Here is a 26,271-nt window from a genome sequence, read left to right on the forward strand (position 1 = left end):
GAGTTATGAAACCGCAAAGTTATTTTCACACTATGATAAAGTGCTTCTAGAAAATTTATTACAGTTCACTCTTTTTTAAATATAACTATTAAAGAAATTTCTGGACACTAGTCAAAGTATGACAATATTATACATTTTTTAATTTATTTCGTCGAATTTCGACATTCTTAAAACACATACTATCAAAATCGATATTTGAAACTGAATCAGACTTTGACATCGCTTTTCTCCGACAATATTTATCAATTGTATAATGTTGCAGGACGTGAGATTCCGTCTGTCAGCAGAGAAAATATAAGAATTGCGTTGATCGCTTTTAGTTTCATGGGTAAATATGTGAGGATATACTTGTTAAAATATATTAAATAACAACGGAAGGGCATTTGGTAATTTTGTTATTTGTGTGTCAGTGGGTCATGGTAGGAAGCAATGTCCTACGTTTTTCATACGTATACAGCAACACGCCCGCGAATCTCTCCACGTGCCCCATACATGAGTATACGTACTTGTACATACATGGATAACGTAACAATTGTAGCCATTACATTGGCTACAATTGGGAGAAACCATTACCGTTAATTAATCCACAAAATTTGTTTGCTAACCTTCATCAGGTTTTTTTTCCCAAGAGTAAAAAACGTAAATATAAAATTAAAAGACTATCACTACGACACAATAATCATTAAAATCTTTAATTGCATACAAAATCGTGGAATAATAAATTGCTAACAAATACATATTACATTTGTCGTTGAATGCAACAATAACACCAATTATTTCAAAATTTATTAAAATATGTTAACCAGTTTATATAAAATAATATTGTAATTAAGTTTAAATATACCCTAATTAAGGATGTAAGAACGTAATTAAATGATCGATACGTTGGTGTTGCATAGCAAGTTGTATCAAGAAAAACAACACACTTCCTTATCACACATAGTATAAGCACTAATAATAATTTAAAATATTGAATAAAAATATTGAAAGCTAAAATTGATAAAAAAGTTTAATTGTATGCTAAAGTGACGTGTATAGTATTCTTAGATGCAACTGCAATGTCTGATAGCAGACTTCAAAAGCCGCATCTATTCACAAGAGTGTTTGTGACAGCTGCTTAGGTTCTAAATTCTGAATTTGATGAGCATGACGGATATTTGCATATAAAATGTTCCATTCTTATTCAGATAAGAACTTGGCAAATTATCTTCGTGACATGACATGATTAAATGTCACTCTCTTCTTTTTTTTTTATTAAAATTCTCAAACGCTTCCATATAAGAAATATTCAGCGACTATTTCGATTATATATAACATAATCCTGTTCATCCAATATACAGATACGCTTGCGAAGGACATGATCAATTTTTAGTAGAAAGATCTCTGTTTTGTTAATATTAAATAATAATAATGAGCTCTGTTTTAGCTTTGTACATCTGTTTTATAACAATTAATCAGTGATAAGTTCATAGTGCAAGATCATGTGAACATCGCGTTCGGTCATCTGTAACTTGGACACTTCCCGTACACTCTCGACAAGCCTCATATTTATTCCGCGCACGGTCGATTCTTCATTTCGCCGAACGACGTAAAAAAAACGTTGTTAAAGAAGTGCATACCAGAGCGTTCCAGCGCGACGGATAACGCGGCCTGCCACTCATAAAGTATCGTGTTTTAAGGATAATAAATTAGCGCATTCTCGACAAGACGCGGCATTTTTTATGATCAATCGGACAGCGTTTTTTTCTGATGTGGGGTCGAGGAAGACGTTGATGCGGGTCGTAAAGGTTGACGCGCGAGTGAACGTCAATGACAGGCTCTCGGTGGTCTCCCCGAGTGAATGGGCGAGAACGTTGTGCGATGGCTGCGTGTAGTCAGCCAGATGTCGAGCGTTTATGCAAGATCGTTATAGCATAATGCGGCAATTTAACCCCGGTGCAGAAGCGTTTCCTTTTTAGTCCTTTCTCTGCACGTTTCGCGGCTTCAGTGCAAAATCGGGCACGTGGATTTATGCTGCCGTTTAAATACGGTGACTAATTTCTAAATAGTGCAGGAGCGTCTCTGAGCGCTGCACAGATAAATGTAATTGCGTAGTTACGCGTTGAGTGCTGTTCGGATGAGGCTCGAAGACGTACTGATGCTGAAAGGAGCATTTTGTAATCATTAAGCGATAACATCGCAAACAACACAACGCGTTAGACCATCGTAAAGACGTCTGTAAAACATTTTAATCTTTCAAACGTGTTTCAAATGCCTTTCAGACATCTTTCAGGGGTATATTTCAATGCATACATGTATTGTTTTATGAACATTAATTGTGCAAAATGCAAATAAAAATGTTTGCGAAACGTAAAAAAATCGTCCAAAAATATAGAGATATATTTTATCTAATGTTTCAAACGTGATAGAGGTTTGCGACACAGACTAAAGAATTATATAGGAAGTGGTTGGTTCGCCACACTCGCTTCGATATCACAAACGGAATGCTAAATATTACTGAAACGTGAGTCACTGTCGTGATGTCGTACAAACTCGATAACTGTTATGTAGGAATTAAGCTCTGCTGCTTTACCTGAACGCTTCGCGAAGATACTTTGCGAGATAGGAAATTCTTCAAAGAGTATCACACTAATTATATAAATGAATAAATTTGAATGAAAAATTTTCTATCATACGTATGTTTTTCTGATGTTTTGCTAATGTCTCATCTATATTTCCTAGTAATCCAATGTTAACATGAACAAAACGTTATAATATTATGAGCGTAGTAGGATAAAACAAAAGAATATGTTACGCAACCATTTTATTAACATTTATTAGTTGTAGAAAAATTATATTTGTAGCCAATATCTAAGTATTTATTGAAATATTAAATATATGATATATTGTCACACAAAATAAAATAATTAAAATCTTATAGAAATAATGGAAGATGTATTATTGAAAAATTCAAGATTTAATATATTGTAACGTAAAATTTAAATTACGCTGATAGAAATAGTACGGAGAAAACTGTAATGATTACAATTACTAGATACGTAATATCAAACTCCTTGATTATCCTTCTATTAATTTGTGGTCATTAGTAGCAATGAGACATCGTAGATTTGTATGAATGAAAACTATTACGCAAGGTGGCTCATAATCGTAATTTACATCGGTGCGTGTTGCATTCTAGTCTGCAGAAGTAGTATCTGTACTATCATATCAATCATTAAGGAAAACTTCAAAGGCTTTTCTGTTTCCTTTGCGGTATGTAATGTAACTCGTTGTGGTTAGCATTTATTTTCCGCTACAAAAAGAATATTTTTTCTATGAATAATCAATGAATTAAGAAAGAAGTATAATGATGAGTTTATTGAAAAGCCAGAATGGAGGTGGTTTTACAACGAGCTGTACAGGTAAAAGGAAAATAGGGAACCTAAGTTGCTGTGGATGGCGTAAAGTAACGGTCCACCGGTCAAGGCTCGCCAAGGCCTTTTATCGCTCTTGCCGGCCAGACAACCGCGCTATGTTGCAATTTTGTTTCTTCAATTCCTACTATGCCTGTCCTTCTCCATTTCTCCGCGCGGTTTAAATTTATAGTCACGCTCGACAACCGTACAGATTCTTTCCGCGCCAGCAAAATGTCAGAAAATACAAATTGATTTGAAAGACAAAGGCGGTAGCAACTGTTCTCTAATTTAACGTAATATACGTAATATTTTTTTCTTATTTGATTCAAAATAATATATTAACGCCTCGAGTATTATATATTTTAATGCAAATGTATAAATGCATATTATTCATATGACGTACTTCCTTTGTGCTCCAAGATAAATTGTGTGCGTTACGTGCATGCTTTGAAAGATGAGATGAGTTGAGTACAAGGTTTTGGGTGGGCTGATATATGAGAACAATGAGACGGATCGAGTGAAAGCGATTGCAAAAAGACACTTTCGAAAATCTCTCGATATAATGCATGGGCGGCGAAGTCACGTATTGCGAAATGAAAAAAAATAATACAATGCTTTTAAGCATAAATTGTTAAATATGATTTTTTAATTTAATAATATATTGATATTTTTAATTCTTATTAAATTTTATTTGTAATTCTTTATTATATTTGATGTAGTTTTAAAGAGCATATTTATTTTGTGCTCAAGATAAGTAATATTGATAGTAAACTATCTTTATTATCTATATTTGCTAATTTTATTAGATGTTTGATTGAAGATTTTTTTTCTATTATGTACATGATACTGTTGGCATTGAGTACTTAGCTAGCGATGAGTAACGGTAATTAAGACATCTGCACAGCAAGTATCCTTGCTCGATACGCTCGATGAATATGCTCGTTAACTTAAAAATAATGATCATTTATTAAGCGTATTAATTTTTTTTCATTTTATAACCACAAAATCGAACCACGAAGTATTTTTTAATACATAATTACACGGAGAAAATTTTATAGTACAAATTATTATGTACATTAGTAATCACGGATTATAAGAAAAAAATTCAGAAAATTATACCATAAGTAGCATAAATTCTATGATAATTTGATGAAAAACAGTAAAAATTTTAATAATTACTTCCTTGGACCACGTATATTATTTACCATAATGATTTTTATTATAAAACTTTCTCTGTGTATATATAAATAAAAAAAGAATAAGGTATGAAAATGTGCATAAGGCATTAATATAATTTATTAATATATTTTTATCACTAGATTGATATATGTATATATAATAAATTTAAATTGTAAAGTTTATAATAATTATATTTGATAAAAATTGCCTGTTATCTAACTTTACGATTTGCTATTAATTTTTCATCTTCTTTTGTACTTATTAAAAAATCTGTGGTACGGATAGATTAATTTTATTATGTTTTATTTTATTAATTAAATTAAAGGACTCTTTCTGTACCTACAGAATGATTTTTTAGATAATTTTATAGTTGCTAAATTTATGCTTACTTTATTCTGGCGTTAAATATTAATTTATTGTACGAAACAATTACCATATATTTACATTATTTATTATATTATTAGGATCTTGCATGTCTGTGTTCATAAGTAATCTATTGGATAAGGAAGACATTAACGGATCGTCATCCGTAAACAGAATAACTGATGTTAGCACGTTGGCGCCGTTCTAAGTTCCTAGTCATTCTATCTTCAGCGTGAAAAGCAGTTCCTGTATCGACACTTCTGTTCATCGAACTCGGTTTATTTATTGTCAGCTAATTTAATCGATCGGACTGTATTTGGAAATTGACGTAATGATTCCATGACTGGTCAAGTCATTGCCAAGGTGTGTGCTTTCTCAATAACTACTCGTGGTTACGATCATTGTGTTCAGATGCATTCGATGCAGCTTCCGCGACTTGAATACGCAAGTACTATAGATAGAAGAAAAGAATAGTTTGTCGATGATAGAGCTTATTGCATAGTTACTTGTAATAAACGAATTCAATTAAAAAGATGTGCTGCAGTATTTTTTTCAGATATAAGAGAATTTAAAATATGTAGTCTATTTTAAAAGTATGAAATGTCCCGTCTTTACTGCATTGACACGATTTCAAACTGCAGCATAAAAAATTTTATATTTAAATTGATATTTTTTTCCATCAGAAAGCTCATGACGTGAAAATGTGATTTCAGTATCAAGATATGAGTAATGCAATTGTCGGAACGACTGTGACGTCAATTATTTATCGTAACTTCTGCAATAAGCTCTAAAAAAGTTCACTTTGATTATTTCTTACAAAATATATCAAGAGTTAATCTAGCAGAAATTCTATGGCATTTCTCCGACAACTAGAAATAACGACTAAGATTCCCATGATGTTTTGCGCCGTTCACGATTCTTCTGCAATTTCTTACGTATCCTCTTATACATGAACTGACATTGAAACATTGTTTCCGGATGGAATTGTGTTAGCTGTATTCTCTCGCGTTAGAATGATAATAACCAGTTCTATATTGATCTTTCTCTTTTCTTTCCCTCCGTTTTGTATTATAGGCAAAGGCGGCGACTACTTGTAGGTACCTTCTCGCGAAGATGTTTTACGCAAGAAACAGAGGAAAATAAAACTATACACCTTCTCGGGATGAATAGAACTGCCCGTGTACGGTTTGCGCCGAGAAGGAATGCGATAACTTAAACCTCGGCTGTATTCTCTTTTTCGTCTGCCTCTCATATCGCGACTAAGACAATATAGAGACTCGTACGAGTCGCAGCACGATAGAGACTTCTTTAACTGAACTTATGTATAATGACGAAGGCACCGATCCTTTTACTGCGCAAGATCAATATTTTATTCATGGTATGCCCGTCTCGAGCGATAATCGAGCTGAATTCCACAGCGATCGAAGAGAAGAGTCACGTGCGAACACAAGAAAGACTCTTTTCTCCACATATTATCTCTTCGCATTGTTTTCATAATATATTACGCGCGCATACCGCGCACCGAAAAGTTTTGCTAATTGACGTTACACGATTACGTCAATATTGATTCGGCGTGAGTAAATAATTGCCAATATTCTGTCCGAGCTGTCTGCGGTCAACCGGTTGATTTGAACATTTCATTTCAACTTGTTATCATTATTAATGTGCTTATATTATGTCGTATAATTATTGTATAATGAGATACTTTACCTAAACATTTATAAAAATGTTATTTTCTAATTTTCCTAAATTTTGATATGCAAATTACTGATTCTATAAAAAGCAACAGACTCTTTTCTGTAATGGCAAAGGAATCAGGAAGAGAATCAGCGATTATTCACCCACGCGTATCGAGCTACATGCTGCAGGGACATGACATGAACCCACGAATCTCAATAAGCATTGATGCAAGAGCGAAATCGAAACAGGTGTTCGAAAAGTTACTATAAAGTCGATGTGAAAATATGAAATTTATTTACGTGGGCCGAATCCGCATTTTTTTCTGACGCGTTGCTGTTAAACTTCTACCATCGAATTCTCTTTCAGCATAATTTTGCTCGGAAAAAATAAAATTATATGAAATTATTAAAACTTTAACTTATTTGAAGAAAAAAATTTAAACTGTTAATCAATTTACATTTTTTGAACTTAATAAAATTTTGCAATATATTCTTAAACTTTAAGCTTACTGAATAAATGCCATGAATAAATAATCCATAGTTAAAGTGTGATATAACTACGTGTTAAATCTTTTTAATGCAAAGTTACAAACAAGAACAAGTAATCGTGCGTCATTATGCCCTGCAGAATTAATCGTAAAATATTACTTAAAATTATTAATAGATTCGCGTTAAGAATGACGTAAAACTTAATGGAATAATCAATAGAACAATATGCATTATTCTTTGGATTTTACCAAGAAGATGCTAATTAGTACGATAGACGGATGTTAGAAAAATAGCCGTCGATTTCGATGATTTTGCTGATTCCGTACTTCCAAGAAAACGATGACTCGCGCCTTGCTGTTACGAAGGGATAGCATCAATCGAGTCATTTGATAATTGTCGTGTTCCTGGGCGCAGGAATATGCAATCTAACTTTTGTTACAAATTCATTGATTCACGAGAGCTGCAAATTATGAGGCACATTGCCTGCAGCAAATGATACATTTTCTTCTTACGTTAGGTGCAAGTATGTTACGCACGTGCAACCTTAACATGTATTACATATGTTACATATTACATCATATATATTATGTTATTTCACAGATATTATATCATATTTCCTCGGATACAGCGATTTCTAAACTTGTACAGCATTTACTCGCTATATATTACAGTATTTGTAAGATTAGTGTATTTTAAGGCTATTCGTATTCCATGCGCTTTTAAAACTTATAATAAGAATGCTTAAACGTAAAACGTAATGGCCCGTTATTTAACGTAGATTTTTTTCCTCGTGCAATCTCTCACGTACAAGCTGGACCATGCTGTGCGCACGGAAATTATGACGGCCGTTAACAGAATTCCAAGAGAAAAAAAAATGAGCGCATTTTTCGACACGTAGTTGCAAGGTGCGCCGATTAATGGCACGAAAGTTTCTCGACGCGACTAGCACGCGGTACGGAAGTGTACGGAAAGCCCGAGTGCTACGAACAAGAGTCAGTTTCCTCCGCGTTTACATAAGGCCAGCGGATAATCAACATCAATCGCAGCCGCTAACGAATTAATTATGCTGCGTGATAGGCTGGCACCCATCTCGCCACTGGAAATTACACTCGAGCGTGTAACAAGGTCGCGCCTCGCTCGCAGCTGCGGCAAAAGCAATGAACGTTCTACTGTTTGATTAGTAATGAGTCACAAAAGCTGCGTAATGATTTTATCATTTTATACCAATTGGCTGTGAAAAATTAGGCGAAATTAATGCTAAATGATAATATTTAATCGATAAGTCCACATGCATGAATACGAGATGATTATGACTATCAGATGTTTATCTAAATCAAACATATTCCTATACGCAGATCTCTTTGTATAATTGATATTGATTGTTAAAATTGATATGATTATTATTAAAATATTATTATTATAGGAAAGTAATCATTGTTTAAATTTTCCACTTTGACAATGCTAAAAATAATTTTTACAGACTGTTTACATGACGTTAAACAAAACATTTCTTAATATCTTAGACTTTTATTATTTTTATTTGTATGCCTCTTTAATATAATATACAAAATATTATGATGGACAATCCTTTACAAATAGAGGGATATTAAAACTACGAGTATAATTGTAAAATGTTCTTTATTGTCTAAAAACACGTTGATCCAGGAAGTAATAATCTTCATCTCTAAAAAGTACATGTCAGACATTTTTGTGACATCATTGGTACATAAACGTTCCACCGGCGCGCGGCGGCTAAGTGGTTGATTAATTGACAATCGAATTCAGAAACGATGTGGTAAGGTCTTTTCCCCGACCACGGACCATGAAAATAATTAAATATCCTGGCACAACAACTACATTTGGAAAGCGTTATACATACCGATGAGTCTGATTGACAGTGACATAGTTACGGGCAGCCTTGTATTTTAAGTCGCGGCGAAAGAAGTGCGACTGTTATGCGTGAACAGTAAATGCTATTGCGTGTGTCTCGCATTGCGTTATTATCAACTCGTTAAACTGTCCCGTTTTTTTATGCTATCATCAAACATGCAATGCATGTTTAAAAAAAAAAGTAAAAATTCGATCATGTGATCGAGTAGTGATTCTTGTCTGGAAGCACATTTATATACGCTATAATTTATAAATAAATTTATGTTATAATAATTCGATCATGTAATCGAGTAGTGATTTTTGTTTGAAAGCACATTTATATACGCCATAATTTATAAATAAATTTGTATGCTATAATAATTTGATCATCATGTGATCGAGTAGTGATTTTTGTGTGGAAGCATTTATATGCTATAACTTATAAAAAAAAGTAATAATTCGATCATGTGATCGAATGATTTTACCTGGAAGTATTTATGTGCTATAATTTATTAAAAAACATGTAATGATTCGATCATATGATCGAGTAGTGGTCTCTGTCTGGATTATATACTATAACTTACAACAAATATAAAATCTTTTGCTTGTAAGACAAAGATGAATTTCTCGATACGAATAACTTCAAAATATTTCTGCTATATAAGTAATTGGAAAAAGATTTAATTCTTCTTATGTATAATTATTATGGATAATTCGCTGTTTATTATGAAATTTGACTTCAAATTATTGTCAGCAAGAAAAGTAAATGCAAAATAATAGATTTGTCAACAAATGTACAATTATTTAATATAATTTTAATACTCTTAAATTGTGTGATTTAAAAAAAATTATAAGACTTTAATATAAAAAATAAATTTATGCAGATTGAGATTAGTCAAGAAACTTACTCGACAACTCTCCCAATCTTCTATAAAATGTCCAGTAATATTATAGATATGCTGCAATTATGAATGATAACGAGAGAATTCTCACGAACATTTGTAAAGTGCTAAAAATACTTGGCTGATTTATAGCTGTATGTTGTACAACACTTGTATAAATTATGGTTTTAATAGTCGTTGCAGGATATCTCTAAAAATCTCTCTTATGAATAATAGACGCATCTGCTATGGATTGTGGTTAAACTATGTCAGCGAATAAATCAAGTTGATGATTTTTTTTACAAGCTTGTCTCGTATCTACCGAGCAAATTGAAAATTTCGCGGCTCTTTCCAAAAGCCGTGATGGCATACTGATTGATCGAGATCACGCCAAGGGTCTCCCTTCTTCTTCTCCACTCCTTTCGGAAGATATCGTCAAGGCAACAATTTATAATTGATTCTTCTAAGCAAGATAATACCAATGCGGGCAACAAGGACGCAAGACATCAAAACGTTGCATAACTAACGCCGGTCACGCTTCACGGCGTGATGCTCCACGTTCGCTCTCTCTTTGCCAGATCTTCGAGATTCTTCCTCAAGAATTGCTCTTCCACGGTCATCAGGTTGATGTGTTAGATTGAAGGATCAGTACATCGAAATTCGAAACATTTATAGTTTGAGATTTAGCATATCAGACAGGATATTGCTCAATGTCAGTTGGAAAAACATTGGAAAATCACGTGCATGACATAGCTTTACATTTTAATTAGAAATTGAGTAAAATCAAATGCGCAACACGTCAATTAGACAATTATACGAAACGCCCGCTTCATCGTTTTATCTCTTGCGAGATAAGCGTCCCTGTGGCATGTCGTTTAACTCACGTCCGGACATTCGCCGGGCCGATCAAGGACCAATGGAAATTTTCAACAAGATTTTAAGGAAGAAAGAACAAGTTCCTCTGCCCTTGAGTGTAATTATTGAACGAAGGTATTTTTCGAAACATAGACGGAAACGGTTCTCACCGATGATAAATTTCAAAGTGCAAACAAATTGAAATATCGTCGCAAAACACCAAATAAAATTAATTATATTTATTTTATAATGCACACTTAACAGTTGAATATTTCGAGAAACTAATAATATATGGATAAGTTACACAGATTATATTTTGAAAAAATAACTATATAAAAAGGATAGTTTTAATTATTTCATAAAAAGCTTACATTGCAATCTAAAAATTGAAACTATTGACAAAAAAACGTTTACAATACTGAATATGAAGAAATCTTGAAAAAAATTTGTGATCTGCAATTATATGAATATCCATACAGGATAATCTTAGGACATTCTAAAGTCATTCAGGTTATGTATGTAGGAAATTCCATTTTAATTTTCGGACATTCTTAGGAAAAAGAAATAACAATCGAATATTAGCCTTTGAAAAATCTATGGAAATCCGATGGGACATCCTTAGAAAATACATATACATACACACACACACACACACATTAATTAAATTAATTAAATTAAAAGTTATATGAATAAAAAGCTCTCAAGTTAAAATAAAAATTAATTTTAAAAAGCTCTATTTATATATTAAATTAAAGAGCTGAATAATTTATTTAAGTTAGGTTATCAATATAATTACAGTATCAATCATCAAATATATTTTATATTTTATTTGTAAATTAAGTTAAAATATTAATTATATAAAATAATAAAAAATATTGTTTCTATGTAGAAATGTATTTTTATCTTATTTGTTTTACTCAGGTAAAATTTTTAACTGAGAAAAAAAGTTAATAAGCAAAAGTTTATACATTTAAAAAATAACTAATTAAAGTTAAAAATTAAATTATTTAAAGTCATTAACTAAATAAAATTAAAAGTTATTAACTATTTTATTTTATTATTAATTATTAACTCCTCTAACTAGTTACTATCCAATCCTTGTGTGTGTGTGTGTGTGTGTGTGTGTGTGTATTTCTTTAAAAACATTAGTTATGACTAACAAGCGGTGTCTTTATCTACTTGACAACTATTAGAACGATTTGAAACATCGCGTTAGCTACTAACTTAGCTATTAACGCAATAATGAGAGCATTATTTACAATTGTCAATATTGTATACATATATCACAGAGACAATTGTAAATAATACTTTTACCATCGCATTAAGAGTAGTAATGTTTCAAATCATTCTAATATTGTTGCCAAGTAGATAAAGACACCGCTTGTCAGCCATGACTTGTACATTTAAAGCGCATCATAATGAGTCTCGTTCCGTTTTTATTACTCATATATCTATGAATTTATTAAAACTTGTTACCGAGCAGTATTTTATTGTACACATTTTATTTTCAAAAATATGTGCAAATAATAAACCTTACATTTCTTTATTTTCTAATGCATATCACATAACTTCTTCACTTTTTAGATTGGGTCGTTATGTAAATATTTCTTATCGTGTTCTACATTATTCAAACAATTCTTTCTTAAATGAAAGTTTAATCTATCAAATAAAGAGAGAAAAAGATTGTTATAATCAGTGATTCAAGAATATGCAAGAATATGCGGCAGTATTGAAATCTGTGCGTGTCGAAGATGATATTGATGACAGGAGACGCTCGGTCAGCTCTGGTTTCCAGGCAATTCAACATGATGTGTCGTGAAAAGTATACTCTTGTGCGTGCGTATGCGAAAGGTCGACGAAAGACAAGTGAGGTGAGTGAAATGTGTGTCATGCGATCGAAGTGCAGCACGCAGCGAACTGCGAACCGTCACCAACGCTCACTCGTCCTCTCATTGTCATTCGACGTGGTGCAAAGCGGCCAGCAACGGATGCGAGAGGACGATACGATAGAAGCTCGAACGTGACTAATCGTTGTGCTCGTCTCGATGCGAATAAACCGCAGAAAGCGCTTCGCGATCTTGATAAAGCGAGAGCCCAGCGAGATAAACTCTGATCTAGTTTTAGAAAGTATTAGAATTAAAAGAGCGATATGTAAAAATAACAATGAGAAAACACACCGACGTAGACACTAAGAAAATGGTTCGAAAGCTTAAAAAAATAATGAAATTGCAGAGAATTGTGAAAGCAAAGGATGTTATACAGATATGTGTGACAAGAGTTAAACAAATTGACACGATAAAATAAATAATAATTCGTAAAGTTTAAATGTAAATAAAGTAAAATAAAGTATTCTAGTTTAAAATAATCGCGATTACAATTAAATATTTTTTTAAAATATATAACTGAAACAACAAGCAACAGTCGTAATATGATACAAAAATTTGCATAGTTCCTTTTAACTTTAAGCGATATAGTCGAATTATTTTAATATGTCTCGCGCACAAGCAATTTTATATGATTAAAAATCGTAAGTTATGATTCTAAAAAATTTCTTTAATTGTTTACATTGTCAGAGAATTATATATTAAAAGGATGTAACGTGAAGATTTCGATATTTTTTTCTCAAACGTTATTTACGTCCCTAAAATTATATGTAAACTAAGTTTTTATCGCTACTTTTTGACATCAAATTCAAATTCACATTTTTAAATAAGAGTTTTTATAGAATATATAATTTATTTCTAATTAGATTAAAATAGTCCTTCTCTTTGTTCTATCAAATTAATATTATTTTTTTCTACAAAGAGAATATATTTCCATTTCATTTAAGAAACATTTCTGATAAGTTTCTTAATAAATACAAAAAATAATTTAAAATTATTTATGAATCAATAATACATACGCAATGTTTTTGTAACTACAGCTACATGAATGTAAATTTTCTGGTATCGTAAATCGTATGAAACAGGTAAAACGTATGAAACAGTATGTAACATGAAGAAAACCGTGCTGATAATTTTCCTTATTTTTAATTAATTTGCCCCTCCCCTCTCTCTCTCTCTTTCTCTGATGTACATAATAAAAAAATATAATTTTCTTAAAAATCTCAAACATTACAGTTTAAATTCATGTAATTAAATTTATTCCGTATAACATATTGCATATAATAAATACAAATAATTTTAAATAATTTTCCATAATCTTAAATATTAAATTAATAAGTCCCTCTTCCATTTTATATATTGATATAATCATATCAATAATTTGGTAATTCCGTATACCCGTATTTTCCTTGTTTTCGAATACCATTTTCAACACACGCCGGTCTTATTTCGCGTCCTACATAAAGTACGTGACGATTCATCATGATTGGCCTATCATTCAGCGACACGCGCTTTTTCATTTCACAATGAGCTGCTTGTAATTCTGCGAACATCTGCACAAATTTTGCCCGCGCAGTCCGGCCTTGCGCATCGTATGCGTGCCCGTTTGAAGGCAGCAGCATTGTTTTGCAGATGTATCGATCCGAAGTCGATTTGTCGCGTTTGTACCTACTCGATGAATCTACACGAAGACAAAACGCGGCAATACGTACGGCAACTCCGCAGCGGCGTGAAACCGTTCTTGCTTTCACGCGTGCGATTCGCCGCCATGGTTCTTCCGTTCATGCGCTGCGAGTATTTCGCGCACGTGATCGGGGCAGCTGTAACAGCGCATATGCAGGCACTTGTTGCAACAAACGTCATGCCCGAGGCGATAACCGTGAAGCATGAAAATACTTTTAGATACTCGTTTTGCTTTTGTGCATCATTGACGTGTCATGTTCACGAAATATTTCCTACATTCCGCCTGGTCATCTATTATGAAATCCTATAAGGCGGAACCACAAGCAGAAATACTTGTTCCGCGTCTGATTACAAAGATCATAAATATAAGTGCCAAATGAAAGAAGTCGTTGCATAAGAATATTAGAAATAAGAGAAAAGTAATAGAAAAAATGTCTTGAAAGCATAGATGGACTTTACTGTGTGTCGATTTAACCTTCGGGAGAAGTTGGAGGAATTGGCCCTTAGCCATAAACATACATATACAAGCACGGCTTGAAGAAATCGTTCTAGCGATCGCATCATTAACCTCGTAACAGATCTGCTCTACGTGTGAGAATTCGCCGGTACGATCGTTATCAGCGTACTGGAAAATCAGGTAAGGGGATTTTCTATTCCTGGACATCAACCGCGTATTTATAGTATGTTCCGGGGGCTCTCCCGAGTATTTATAGATTGGCGATCGTGTTGCTTCCTTTTGCCAACAGCACTGGTAGGCGGATAAGAAAGCTGGTATGGGTCACCGTGGAAGACTTGTAACTAGAGAAAAAGGAGAGCTGCGCGGTTTCGCTGCGTCTAAAGAAGCAAAACGGCTGGCAATGAAATATCGCGGTGGAGTAGGATTGCCCCGTTTTGCACGAATTGCGTAGGCAGTGAATTACTCTTTCACTGCCATGTAAATAGTGCTTATATATCGCATGCAACGAATCATCGCGTTCGCATCATCCAGACTCGAAATAATTCGATCGTGTACGGGGAGGGAGAGCGGGGGGAAAAAGTGATGATAAGCTGTCAAAGTTGAGAACCATACGTTTAAGATTCTCTTATAATTTAAGAATTGCAGAGTGATACGTACAAGAGCTAGACATTCCTTTCTCTGCAGATTACAGCCAATCATAATTTCTGTCAGGAGAATCGACTTACAGAGTACACGCATACCCGCTCTCGTTTGCACGCTATCGCGAAAGATTTTCTATTCCTGGACATTCTTGTGTATTTATAGACTAGCCGCTGTCGTCTTTCCTTTAACTACTGTGGTGTTGTGGTATAACGCGCGCATAGGAAAGCGAGATCTTACGTGAAAGCCGTTAAGGCCGTTTTCATCGAGGCGTGCGGAGAGAAACCGAGACTAGGGAGCATCCACCAATACCATAGTGTGTAAAGGTCGTAGAAATGTCAACAAACGGACTTAGACAAGGACACCGCGAATGGCAATAGGATGGTGCTATTAGAGATGCATTTTTGTGGCCACTGTAAAACGTGCGCGCGAAATTGCAATAATATCAATCTTCATACATTAGAGAAGAAGGTAGCCACCCATTTACACTTTATATAATAAACTTTGTTATTAATCAATATTTTTAATTGGCATTTAACAATTATATTTATTAAAGTGTCCTTTAATAGATTCTAGACAAAAGTTATGACATATTTGTTACATTGAATATTTAGTAAAACGTAGAGGCACTGCATAATGAATTGAAGAAAAACAGGGGTGATAAAGGCTATCATGCACAAGAATAAATTTAAAAGAATTAACAGTATTTTATTATAAAATTGTGTAATTGTTTTGTTTAAAGTATATGCAAATGTTTGTATGTACACATGAGCTGCATATAAATTAATATTAAAAATCTAATACATGTAACAATTATAGCAATAAAACTACAAACTTATCGAATAACTACTTTGATATCGAAAACTTCGAAAAAGAAATTATATTAGGCTTGTCGCTTAAGAAGCTACATTAGCAAAAGTCCATATTTATTATTATTTAACTTTGCATAACTCGAAATATATAAAGCATATGATAAAAGTTAAAACAGAAAAAATACAAGTGTACATTCGTAGTGATATAATATCGCCAAAATTTAAAAAGAATAAGAAAGCATGTGTAACTAAATGTTTATATGTACCTTAAAAAATATTGAAATACTTGAAAATAAAAATGCCTTATAACAAATGTCGGTTACTATGTACTGATATATTAGCGGTTCTATACATATAATAACAGACTACTAAACAAATAATACTGCGTAAGTGTGAATTGCTAAAATTCGTCACCATAATAACAGAGATAATACGAGTGGCCATAATACCAGTTTCTCCTTTACTATATCATTTAAATTGATAATTTGTTAATATACATATTTATTAGCTTTCTCAAATGTCATAACATATGTAGCATGCCCAAAAAAAGATGAGTTTTATATACAATTATCAATATGCACTATACAATTATCAATTTCAACTTTTATATTTTTAATCGTTATGTGAAACTACGTGGTGAATTTTGAAGAATGTTTTGTGTAGCACTATGTACATTGAATTTTTTTATAGTAACAAAAATAATTTTGGATGAATTTTTTACATTTAATTTAGCAATATAGAGCATATAAAGGAATATAATCAGCATATAAAGGAATAATTTAATTGGTTAATGATATATTGGTTATTGATATATTTCTCTGCAAATCATTCATATAAATGACTCTAATTAATGTCATGCGAATGACTTAAACATTCGTTTCATGGTTTCTTTGCTTATTATTCCGATAAATAAGAGGAAAAGTATTTGCATGTGTTTAGAAAAATTTTATTTTTTACATAAAAATAATACAACGTGTGTGCGTGTGTATGTGTGTGTGTTCACATTTTTCTTTTTTCTTTCTTTCTTTTATTTGTTATTTTAGCAAACAATGAGGTAGGTTGATTTTATGTTTAAAGAAATGATTGTAGGAACAATTATTGATGTATCCACGTTATCAAAAGAGTTCTATTTAATCAAGTGATCTGTCTGTCACTTTTGATATATTAAAATATCTTAAATTATTTCTATTAAAAATTGTACATTATTACAAGTTACTTTCATATTTGCATCGTATTCTTAAAAATTTCCACGTTGCATAACATTTAATTTCATACATAATTGTCGACACTGAATCGTAGAAGCTCTCGACAAGCATTGATGTCACCGATTACACTGATTTACGAGAATGATTATATAACGACTTAAAACAAACAAAAAAACTATAGAATGATAACTTCATATAAACTAAAATGATAATTATATATAAATGCTTAATGCTTCATATTATAAATAAAGTAAAAATAAAATATAAGATTTCTTTTGAAACGTTCACTATTAGATATTAATAGTGAAACATGTCGTAGAATGCGTGTCTGAAAATATTATATGTAAAAGTATTATCTCTAATTTTTATGTATTTAATCATTATAAATAATTAATAAATAGTAGATAAATATTTAACATCTTTTGCCGTTATTTCTATAATTTCGAAAGACGTATGTAAGCTAAACAATACAAATCTAACATCATTAATCAATTTTATCTTTGCATACTCTTTAAATTAAATAAAAACATCTGCGAGAGAGATGTCACAATTTATGTGGTGTTTTCACACTCGTTTAATAAAAAGCATGACTTTAATGATGACGTACTGTACTCTGATCATATGATAGGTTTACATATGCATACGAGTAGCTTGATTAAACACGTGTCCGGTCGATGTTGTCATGTCAATCCTTCCAGCATAAACATTACCATTGTTATCCATTGCGTGGCAGATAAGCGATGCGCGGGCGTCGGCGTGTGGTAGTGCAATAAATTTCATTGGCGATATATTCTGGGCACAGCAACTGTACGCGCCGTTACGTTTAAAAAAAATCAACGTATTGGCGACCTTATTTCCTTAAAACGCGCGAGCAAGCATTGACCGGCGAACGCCATTTCTGTGCTGGCAGGTTTTACGTGCTCCGCTGTTGTGACTCGAGCGAATCGCGTTTTCTGTACGGCTGAAAAATTTGGGACACTTCCAGTGTTTCGGTTTCGCTAAACCTGCGTTGCTAATTCTTAGGCGAGTTCCGAAACACACGGCTAGTTGATTATAGAACTATACAGAATATTCATGATTGATATTCATGCTAGTATACTTAACGATCGTTTTCCTATTTTCGACGAGATGGAATTCTTATTTAATGAACAAAATAAATTAACAGTTAGGACTCAATCATAATAAATAATGAATACTACATATGATAAGCACTATAAAAGTTAATGGGTGTTTCGGCTCTAGTTTGCACAGCTATTTTCAGCAAAAACGTACGTTAAAGATGAAGAGAAATAAGCTTTTATCTCATATATAAAAGTTTTACTTTAAGAAAATTGGCAAGCGTTCGTAAATGTAAGGAGGAATAAAAGTCGGACATTGTAACATTTTTAGTAAACAATTGATTAGTGTGAATGATTAAGTGATTTAAATCAAACAATAGTCTTAAAAATACAAACATCCGTATAATCAAACTATCGATACAAAATCCGGAGAGTGAATGTAAAAATGATGTCTTTTATTTGCTCCTTCTTCTTTCTATGTAAGTTAAATCGAGAGCATAGCACACTGAGTCGAAAGTTAAACGTTGCACAATAATCAGCCGGTGGTTATAGTTATAGCGCAATGTCTTCATCTTATATGGCATACCAACAATAGTCTAGACATCTAGTCCACCTAAATTCTGTACCAAAAATATATGACAAAACCTCTTAATCATCTAATGCACAATTCGATGTTTTTTGACAAATTCATTTCACGAAATGTTTTGCAATATTCGCGTAATCGCGATGCTGACGGCCGATCGCATGTTCGGGTTTCAATTTAAAATCTATCACCATAATTTATGCAACTTGGCGAAAGTAAAAGTAGATCTTGCAGTCTTTGGGGGGCAAATACAAGTGGTAAAAAATTTGGGAAAGTGAATTGCTTGTAACAAATAAAATAAAGCAAATAAAATATCGAGATTTTAAGCGAAATCAATTATGAATAGCATAAAAATGAAACAACCGATGTAACTGCATTCGGCTAACGATTGGAATCGAGAGATACGCGGAGAACAACTCTTGCCAAGGCTCCACGCGCCTGTTACCGGTCTCACCTGTCAGCTGCGTGCGAGTTGACAGCACCGGTGCCTACGTCAAGCGCAGACCGCAAAAAAACGCATGCATTCATTCAGCATATTAAAGCGAGCTAGTCCCACTAGGAATTAAATGGCGAGACTCACTTGATTAGAATCCTCCAGAAGCAGCCGAAGCTGGAGCCGTTTGGCACTTCGCTCGCGTACGATATGGTCATTTCCTGTCTGATTGCGCGCGCGCAATCTCCTTCTTGAGTTGCTACCCTCTTCTTTCTTCAATACGATTTCTTCTTCTATAGACAATCTGGTCTCTCGTATCGTATCGATGATGTTTCCGATGATGTTGCACACTCGCGCACATGCGGCGCGCGAGCCGCCGACGTTTTGTCCAGTGCTCTGCTAATTTGATGTAGAGGTGATTTGTAGACACCGGGAGATCGTTACCGAGATCTACCTAGTCGCTCGCGATAAGTTTACCATCGGGAAGATCTAATACGCAAATGGTTAAAACCAGCTGACCAGGCGGATCGACTGTCTACTGACTGAGCTCCACTAAGGACGGCGGGACCAACGGAGAACGGGGGCCCGGCTGTGCCACCTCCACCTGAAAGCCAGGGATGTGAGCGTCACCTGCAGTACCCATTTCATTTACTTGCAGTAACGTTTCGAGTAGTGCGAAGCTTAAAACTATATACTTAAAACAAGCAAACTGTACAAAATGTACAAATCTTCATATTTTGCGAAATATTATCTTGAGAACACTTTTGTTGTAATTTCTGCGATAGCAAAGTTGTGCAAACTTTGAATTTGCATTTGGAACGCAGGGATATTAAACATAGAATATATATAGACAACTGCTTAGACTTTTCTTGGTTTTTCCTTCTTCAAATATTGATCTTTCTGATTTTTCAACTTTAGAGATGGATACATAATATATGCCACATCTAAATTTAATATAAGCATCGAAAAAAGAAGTATTTGAAGCACCAGTCGGAGGAAAATGAAATGAAATATCGTATAAGCCTAATACTTCCTCTATCTTGAGGATTTTGATTGATCAATAGAGATAGAACGAAAATTGATTGCATGTCGAATAAACTGTCGCTTTAATGCACTTTAATGAGTCTTGGATAATTATATTAATTATAATTTAATAGATCAAATTTAATAAGTAGATAATATGTAAACATTGAATGATAATTCCATTCATCTGGCTTGTCATATTTGTCGAACGACGCGCCGCCCCATCGAATTAGATACTAGTCTCAGATCAACCCTAAGTTACGTCTGCTGTCCAGAGTTAACTAAGAATTTATGTAACTCTGTCGCAAGCATCTGTGTCATATGATTTACGCGGAATTCTTTCAAAATCAACGACACACCTTTTAAGTGGATCTGCGGCGAGTAAAAGGCGAACGGTTCGAAGTACTCTCGAATACCCGGCAATATTAATATCGCCAGGAGTTTCCACATTTCATTACGCTTTGCGCGCGTTGGCTCTGAATCACCTCTCATCAGTCTTCTCCTTCATGTCCGTATCATTATCGTTAGCGTACCTAATTACAGTATATCCGACGGTAAATAAGGATGCACAACCATCGCGTTATGCGATACTTCGTTCCTCCAAGGAGATAGATCGAATTCTCCTACGGCCCTGCCGCCGTTCAAACACAGGTGGATGCAGGTATATTCACAGGTATCGCGCACTTTTAAAACGCCATCTTGCGCACGATTTTTGCATCCCTCTCTCACCTTGCCATGGCCTAGCCTGCGGCGTAATCACGACCTTCTGGTACCATCCACTGGTCACCTTTCGCTCGTTCACGCGCCGAGAACACGGTGACGTGCACTCTTATCGTTTTTCGCAGGTGCTAATAAATATTTTTGTAACGGAAAACCCGAAGATATGTGCAGCCGCAATCCACCGAAAGTCTTTACTCGGAAGCAATACGAAATTCAAGTTGCGCAAACATAACGTCAGATATCGCCAGATGTTATAAAATAGGTCATTTACGTCATAAACCCGATTTCAGGATTTTGAGATCATTAATGGGAGGATATCGCTATTTCCGAGAATCATTCCATCGGCACAAATTATCACGAAATTCGAAAGGATGTAATTTGAAGAATTCATTGGTAGTCTCCGTCCCGATTTGCATAAATTAGCAATGGGAGCATTCGTGGTTGCCGCGTGTCTCCTTGCTTGAGTCGACAAAGGATTCAATTGTTCAGTAAACGGTTTGCGGTGGCGATTGTAACGGGACAAAGCGCGCGTTGGGACAAGCTACGTATAATTTATTACACATCACATTTTTTACAAGAAATTAAACATATTCACACGATCTCTTTCTGCGCACCACTATCCGACTTTGATGTCCTTCTGCGCGTTATAGACGGCGTTTGCCGAACCCTGGAACGCCTTTTTCTCAAATTCGGTCATATGCATTCGTATTATCTGCGTAATACCATTTTCACCAATCGCACAAGGTAAAGACAGGAACATATCGTGGCATACTTCGTGATGACCCTTAAGAAAATAATTATGATATAAAACACAATTGTTGAAGATATAAGATAATATATATAAAATAAATATATATACAAAACGAAGAATATGTAAGTAAAATCTGTGATTGCTTATGATGCTAACAATCTGTCTTATATCTTCAACAATTTTGATTGTTGATATGATCGATATTGAAGCAGCACGCACGTAAAAATAATATACGTATTACAAGCAATTTAACAATAAGTTCGCAGTATTAAAGTTATCTTGCCTTGATAATATAACAGTATTGTGTGATTCTACATATTATGACATCATTACGGTAACTAGATAAATTTTTGTGATGGATTTTAAAGTTATCGGCATCTTGATGGCAAAATGCTATCGTGGAGGCATCAATTTGCCAACAAACGCGGACTTAGTTACTGCAATTCTGATACCAACATGTGATTGAAAATTACAATACATATTGTTATCCAGGATTTTTTTTAATTGCACAATATATACAAAAAAGATTTATAATATTAAATTTGTAATATTAACTGTGAAACTAAATACGATTCTTTCATTTCTTTATAAAAGAATAAAACGTGAATAAAATATTTTCGAGTTGATAGTCAAACCTGGGTAACATACGTAGTAATTTATACCTGCACTAGAGTCGAAACTGGTATAATAGCTTGTGTATTGCGTAATACAGCTATTATAATGTCGGCTGCAGAAAGTCCAATGGCTGTATTTGAATATCCTTTTAGACATCGCACCATAGCACCTCTACAGAAATAAAATATATTGAATTTTTATAAAGAGCTACAAGAAGTGTTATAAAAATTGTTAATAAAGTAAAAATACTTGTTTAATTAATTATATATACAATTATAATTATTCCTTGATTTTTGTAAGAATATAATTTAATTATATATATAAAGTATTAAATATTATTTGTAGAATAAAGCTATAAATTTAATCTTCACGGAAGTGATTCAAGTTTTTGCTTTCAAACAAACATGCAAATCAAGTGATAATAATTGGCATTGTCACATAAAGAGTAATAATTTCTTTATTTAAAATGATTTAACTTACAGTTTCACTACATGTTTCGCTATTTCGTACCACCTTTCATCATCCGTTTCCAAACCGATATTCGGAATAATATCGCGGAACTGTACTCCCGCAACGTTCACTCCAGACCAGAGCGGAACTAGGAAACATCGAATGATAGATTGGGTTTAATGCGCGTAACGTCGCTTTTCTCCCCATGTCAATATCAAAGATCGATCAATAGAGCTCACCCATACTGTCCCCGTGTTCACCAATGATGTACGCTTGGACTGAACTCGGCGCTATTCCTAATCGATCAGCAATCAAATAGCGAAACCTTGCGCTATCTAGATGAGTTCCGCTGCCGATTACTTGATGGACCGGAAGTCCACTTATTTTCCAAGTGACCCATGTTAAGATATCCACTATGTAAGAAAATTATATTTCTATTCCATCAAATTTCTACGTCTCGATATTATTTATGGCATTTTTGCAATAGGTTTGATGTCTTACAAGCTAATAACATATTTTAATAAACAATATTTACTAAATTATTTACAATTATTTATAGAAATAATAATTTGTCTAATAATGTTTAATTTTTGTATAACTTTTGTAAATCCAAATTGAATATTTTAATAATTATCTTTTTTCCCTTTTTTAAGATTAATGCAAAATTTTGTTTCAGTAATTTTAAGCTTTTGTCGTGTGTGTGTCTGCGTCTGTGTGTGTGCGTGTGTGGGGGGGATGTGTATGTGTGTTTGATTTAAAAAATTATTTCAATTTCTATTACCTTAAATATTTTTATAATGTCGAATAAACTAAATATAAAATTAAAATGGGAAAAAATACTTTTTACGCTTATTTGAAATATCAAGTTTAATATAATATTAAGATATTTTTAGAAAAAAAACTGAATAAATATCTAATTTGTAATATTCTGGATTTTTAAGTACCATATATGTAATGGTGCTTTTATTATGTGCTAATTATTGTTAAAATCATTTACTAGAGTAATTATTTTTAATTGTTTACTAGATTAATTAATTTTAACCTGGATTGCTGATGATGAGAAATACCGCATTTGGACTGTAATTTACTAGAGGTGGTATTATGGTTTTCAATATTTCTGTATTTCTTTTTACCAAGTCAAGTCGAGTTTCACCCTTTACTGGCTTTACACCCGCGCAAATAGCTACAACTTTCGAATTACTCGTCACACAAAAATCTACAAAAGAAATGTTTTTGCGTCTTTAACCATAAGAAATTGTTGTAAATGAGAGAATTATTGAACTTATACATATTTTTATAAATTATGAAATGATTACAATAATCGCCAGTCAATATATGCACAACTAATCGTATATGAACAAATAAATGTATGATTTTTGGAATTAATACATATTTAATGAATCCATTACCTGTGTCATACTCGATCTTTGGATCTCCTATGAATACAGAACTATGACTATAGTCCATTCCTTCTCCTTCCAGTTTTTTAGGAAAGACATCTACCATTGCAATGTGCGAAGTGATTCGCTAATATTAAATAAAATAAAAATAAAAATTAACGAAATATATCATAAAGAATTTAAATTGTAATATTTCTATTCTTTACTTGAAACGCGGTAGGCTATATACAATATTATATCATTGACGGACTGAGAAAAATAAGTTGTTAATTTGACTAAATTTTTTAACTTAATTAAATTTCTTTAATTAGTATTTATGTTTTTTAATTAAATACTTAAATTGAAGTTCAAATATTTTATGTATTTAAGTTAAATGCATAAATACTTGAACTGAAGAAATTTTAATCAAGTTTAGTCAAAATTTAGTCAAATTATTGTGCAAATGTAATAATAGTATAATGTCTGTGCATTTTTTTTAACTATACTAATATACATGTATATAATAGTATAAAATCTATTTATAATACGCATATTATAATACGCATATTAAAACATACAATATATGGTACACAATTTTTACTTTAATTTGAAATAAAATAAATTCGGTAAATAACCGTAATCCAAACGATTAAAAATTTTAATTAAAAAAGATTTGAAGAAATAGGCCACCTGAAAAAGAAGTGAATTGGCGAGAGCAACGCCGACCATACCAGCACCGACAATAGTGACTTTATGGCAACAATCTCTAACTGGTTCCGACGCCTTACATAAGAGGTCTTCTCGTAAGCACGGTGAACTAAAATTTAAATAATTTGCTTTCCTTTAGTATTTCCACGAAGTATTGTATCATAATTATTTATATTTTATAAATTTAAATTATTAGTAATTTTAAAGAAGCTCATTAGTTTTTTCAAAAATCCTTAGTACGTATATTATAAATGTAGATTTAATACAAATAACTTCATCTCATATAACAGTGCAATTTACTTAAAAAATTTTCTATATGAATTATGTATATATAAAATAAAATATTTGTTTTATAAGAAATACCACAAAATTGTTTGGAAATAAAAAATATGAAGAATTGTATTGCCATGTACGTGAGCCTATATATAAATAATATTAAAAATAATATTGTAATTATTTAAATTTATACCGTTTTCAATTTAAACATAATAAAGAATGTTTACAAAGTGCGAATAAAATATAATTAAGAAAAATTTACTAAAACAATTTTAATATAAATAGAAATTATAACATTTTATTTAAAATTACAAAACCCTTATGTACATAATGAAAAATTCTTACACGAAATTAACTATTCTTTGTACACCCGAACCAGAAGTCGCATCTTTCCTGAAAGCTTTTCCTTTATTATTTCCAATGATTTTCGTTAAAATTGTTGGCGGTAAATTGTGAATATATTGGTTCCTGACAAAGTCTCTTGTTAATGTCACGCGTGCAAGATTCTTCAGACATGTCGGTAGTGATGAGTTTGACAGCAGGGGTAATAAAACCATTGCTTTTTTTCTCTGTCACTCATCGGTTTTGTAAACCTCGCACGATCGTTTTCACCCACACTCATCACATTGCATGGAACCGTTTTTTTCTTGAAAAGAGAGAGTACACTGTAACTATAATCGACCGACATAACATTCTTGGCATATGACCATCATGTCGATTCGCCAATTGTTAAATGCATCCATGGTTACTAAAATTTATTTATAATAGGCAGTTAAAAAACAGATGTATGAAAAGAAGCACAAATAAATTTAAAAATTAATAAAAATACAATTTATTATTTGCTTTTCTTTACTTTGATAACTATATATTGAAATTAAGTTAAGCA

The 26,271-nt window shown here is 32.8% G+C and overlaps 3 protein-coding genes across 3 annotated transcripts in view; 1 reads left to right on the top strand and 2 right to left on the bottom strand.

The window, feature by feature from the left end:
* The window catches only part of LOC105830813, a 53,063-nt gene extending 33,062 nt beyond the window's left edge, over positions 1–20,001 (bottom strand). Inside the window, exon 1 of the mRNA XM_012670418.3 lies at positions 19,611–20,001. Coding sequence (XP_012525872.1) covers positions 19,611–19,681 — 71 coding nt within the window. The 5' untranslated portion in view covers positions 19,682–20,001. The remainder of the gene's footprint in view (positions 1–19,610) is intronic.
* LOC105837115 (TSC22 domain family protein 1) overlaps positions 1–26,271 on the top strand; it is a 262,982-nt gene that overhangs the window by 41,070 nt on the left and 195,641 nt on the right. The gene's annotated exons all lie outside the window — the stretch shown is intronic.
* Positions 21,592–26,251, bottom strand: LOC105830812 (L-lactate dehydrogenase B chain-like). Its single transcript, XM_036283486.1, has 8 exons — positions 25,731–26,251; positions 25,092–25,218; positions 24,432–24,549; positions 24,065–24,238; positions 23,262–23,435; positions 23,053–23,170; positions 22,620–22,743; positions 21,592–21,990 (listed from the first exon to the last, which is right to left on the bottom strand). The coding sequence occupies exons 1-8, from the start codon at positions 25,940–25,942 to the stop codon at positions 21,823–21,825; spliced, it is 1,215 nt and encodes a 404-aa protein (XP_036139379.1). The 5' UTR covers positions 25,943–26,251; the 3' UTR covers positions 21,592–21,822.

This window comes from Monomorium pharaonis, chromosome 2 (genome assembly GCF_013373865.1).
Source record: "Monomorium pharaonis isolate MP-MQ-018 chromosome 2, ASM1337386v2, whole genome shotgun sequence".
NCBI lineage: Eukaryota > Metazoa > Arthropoda > Insecta > Hymenoptera > Formicidae > Monomorium > Monomorium pharaonis.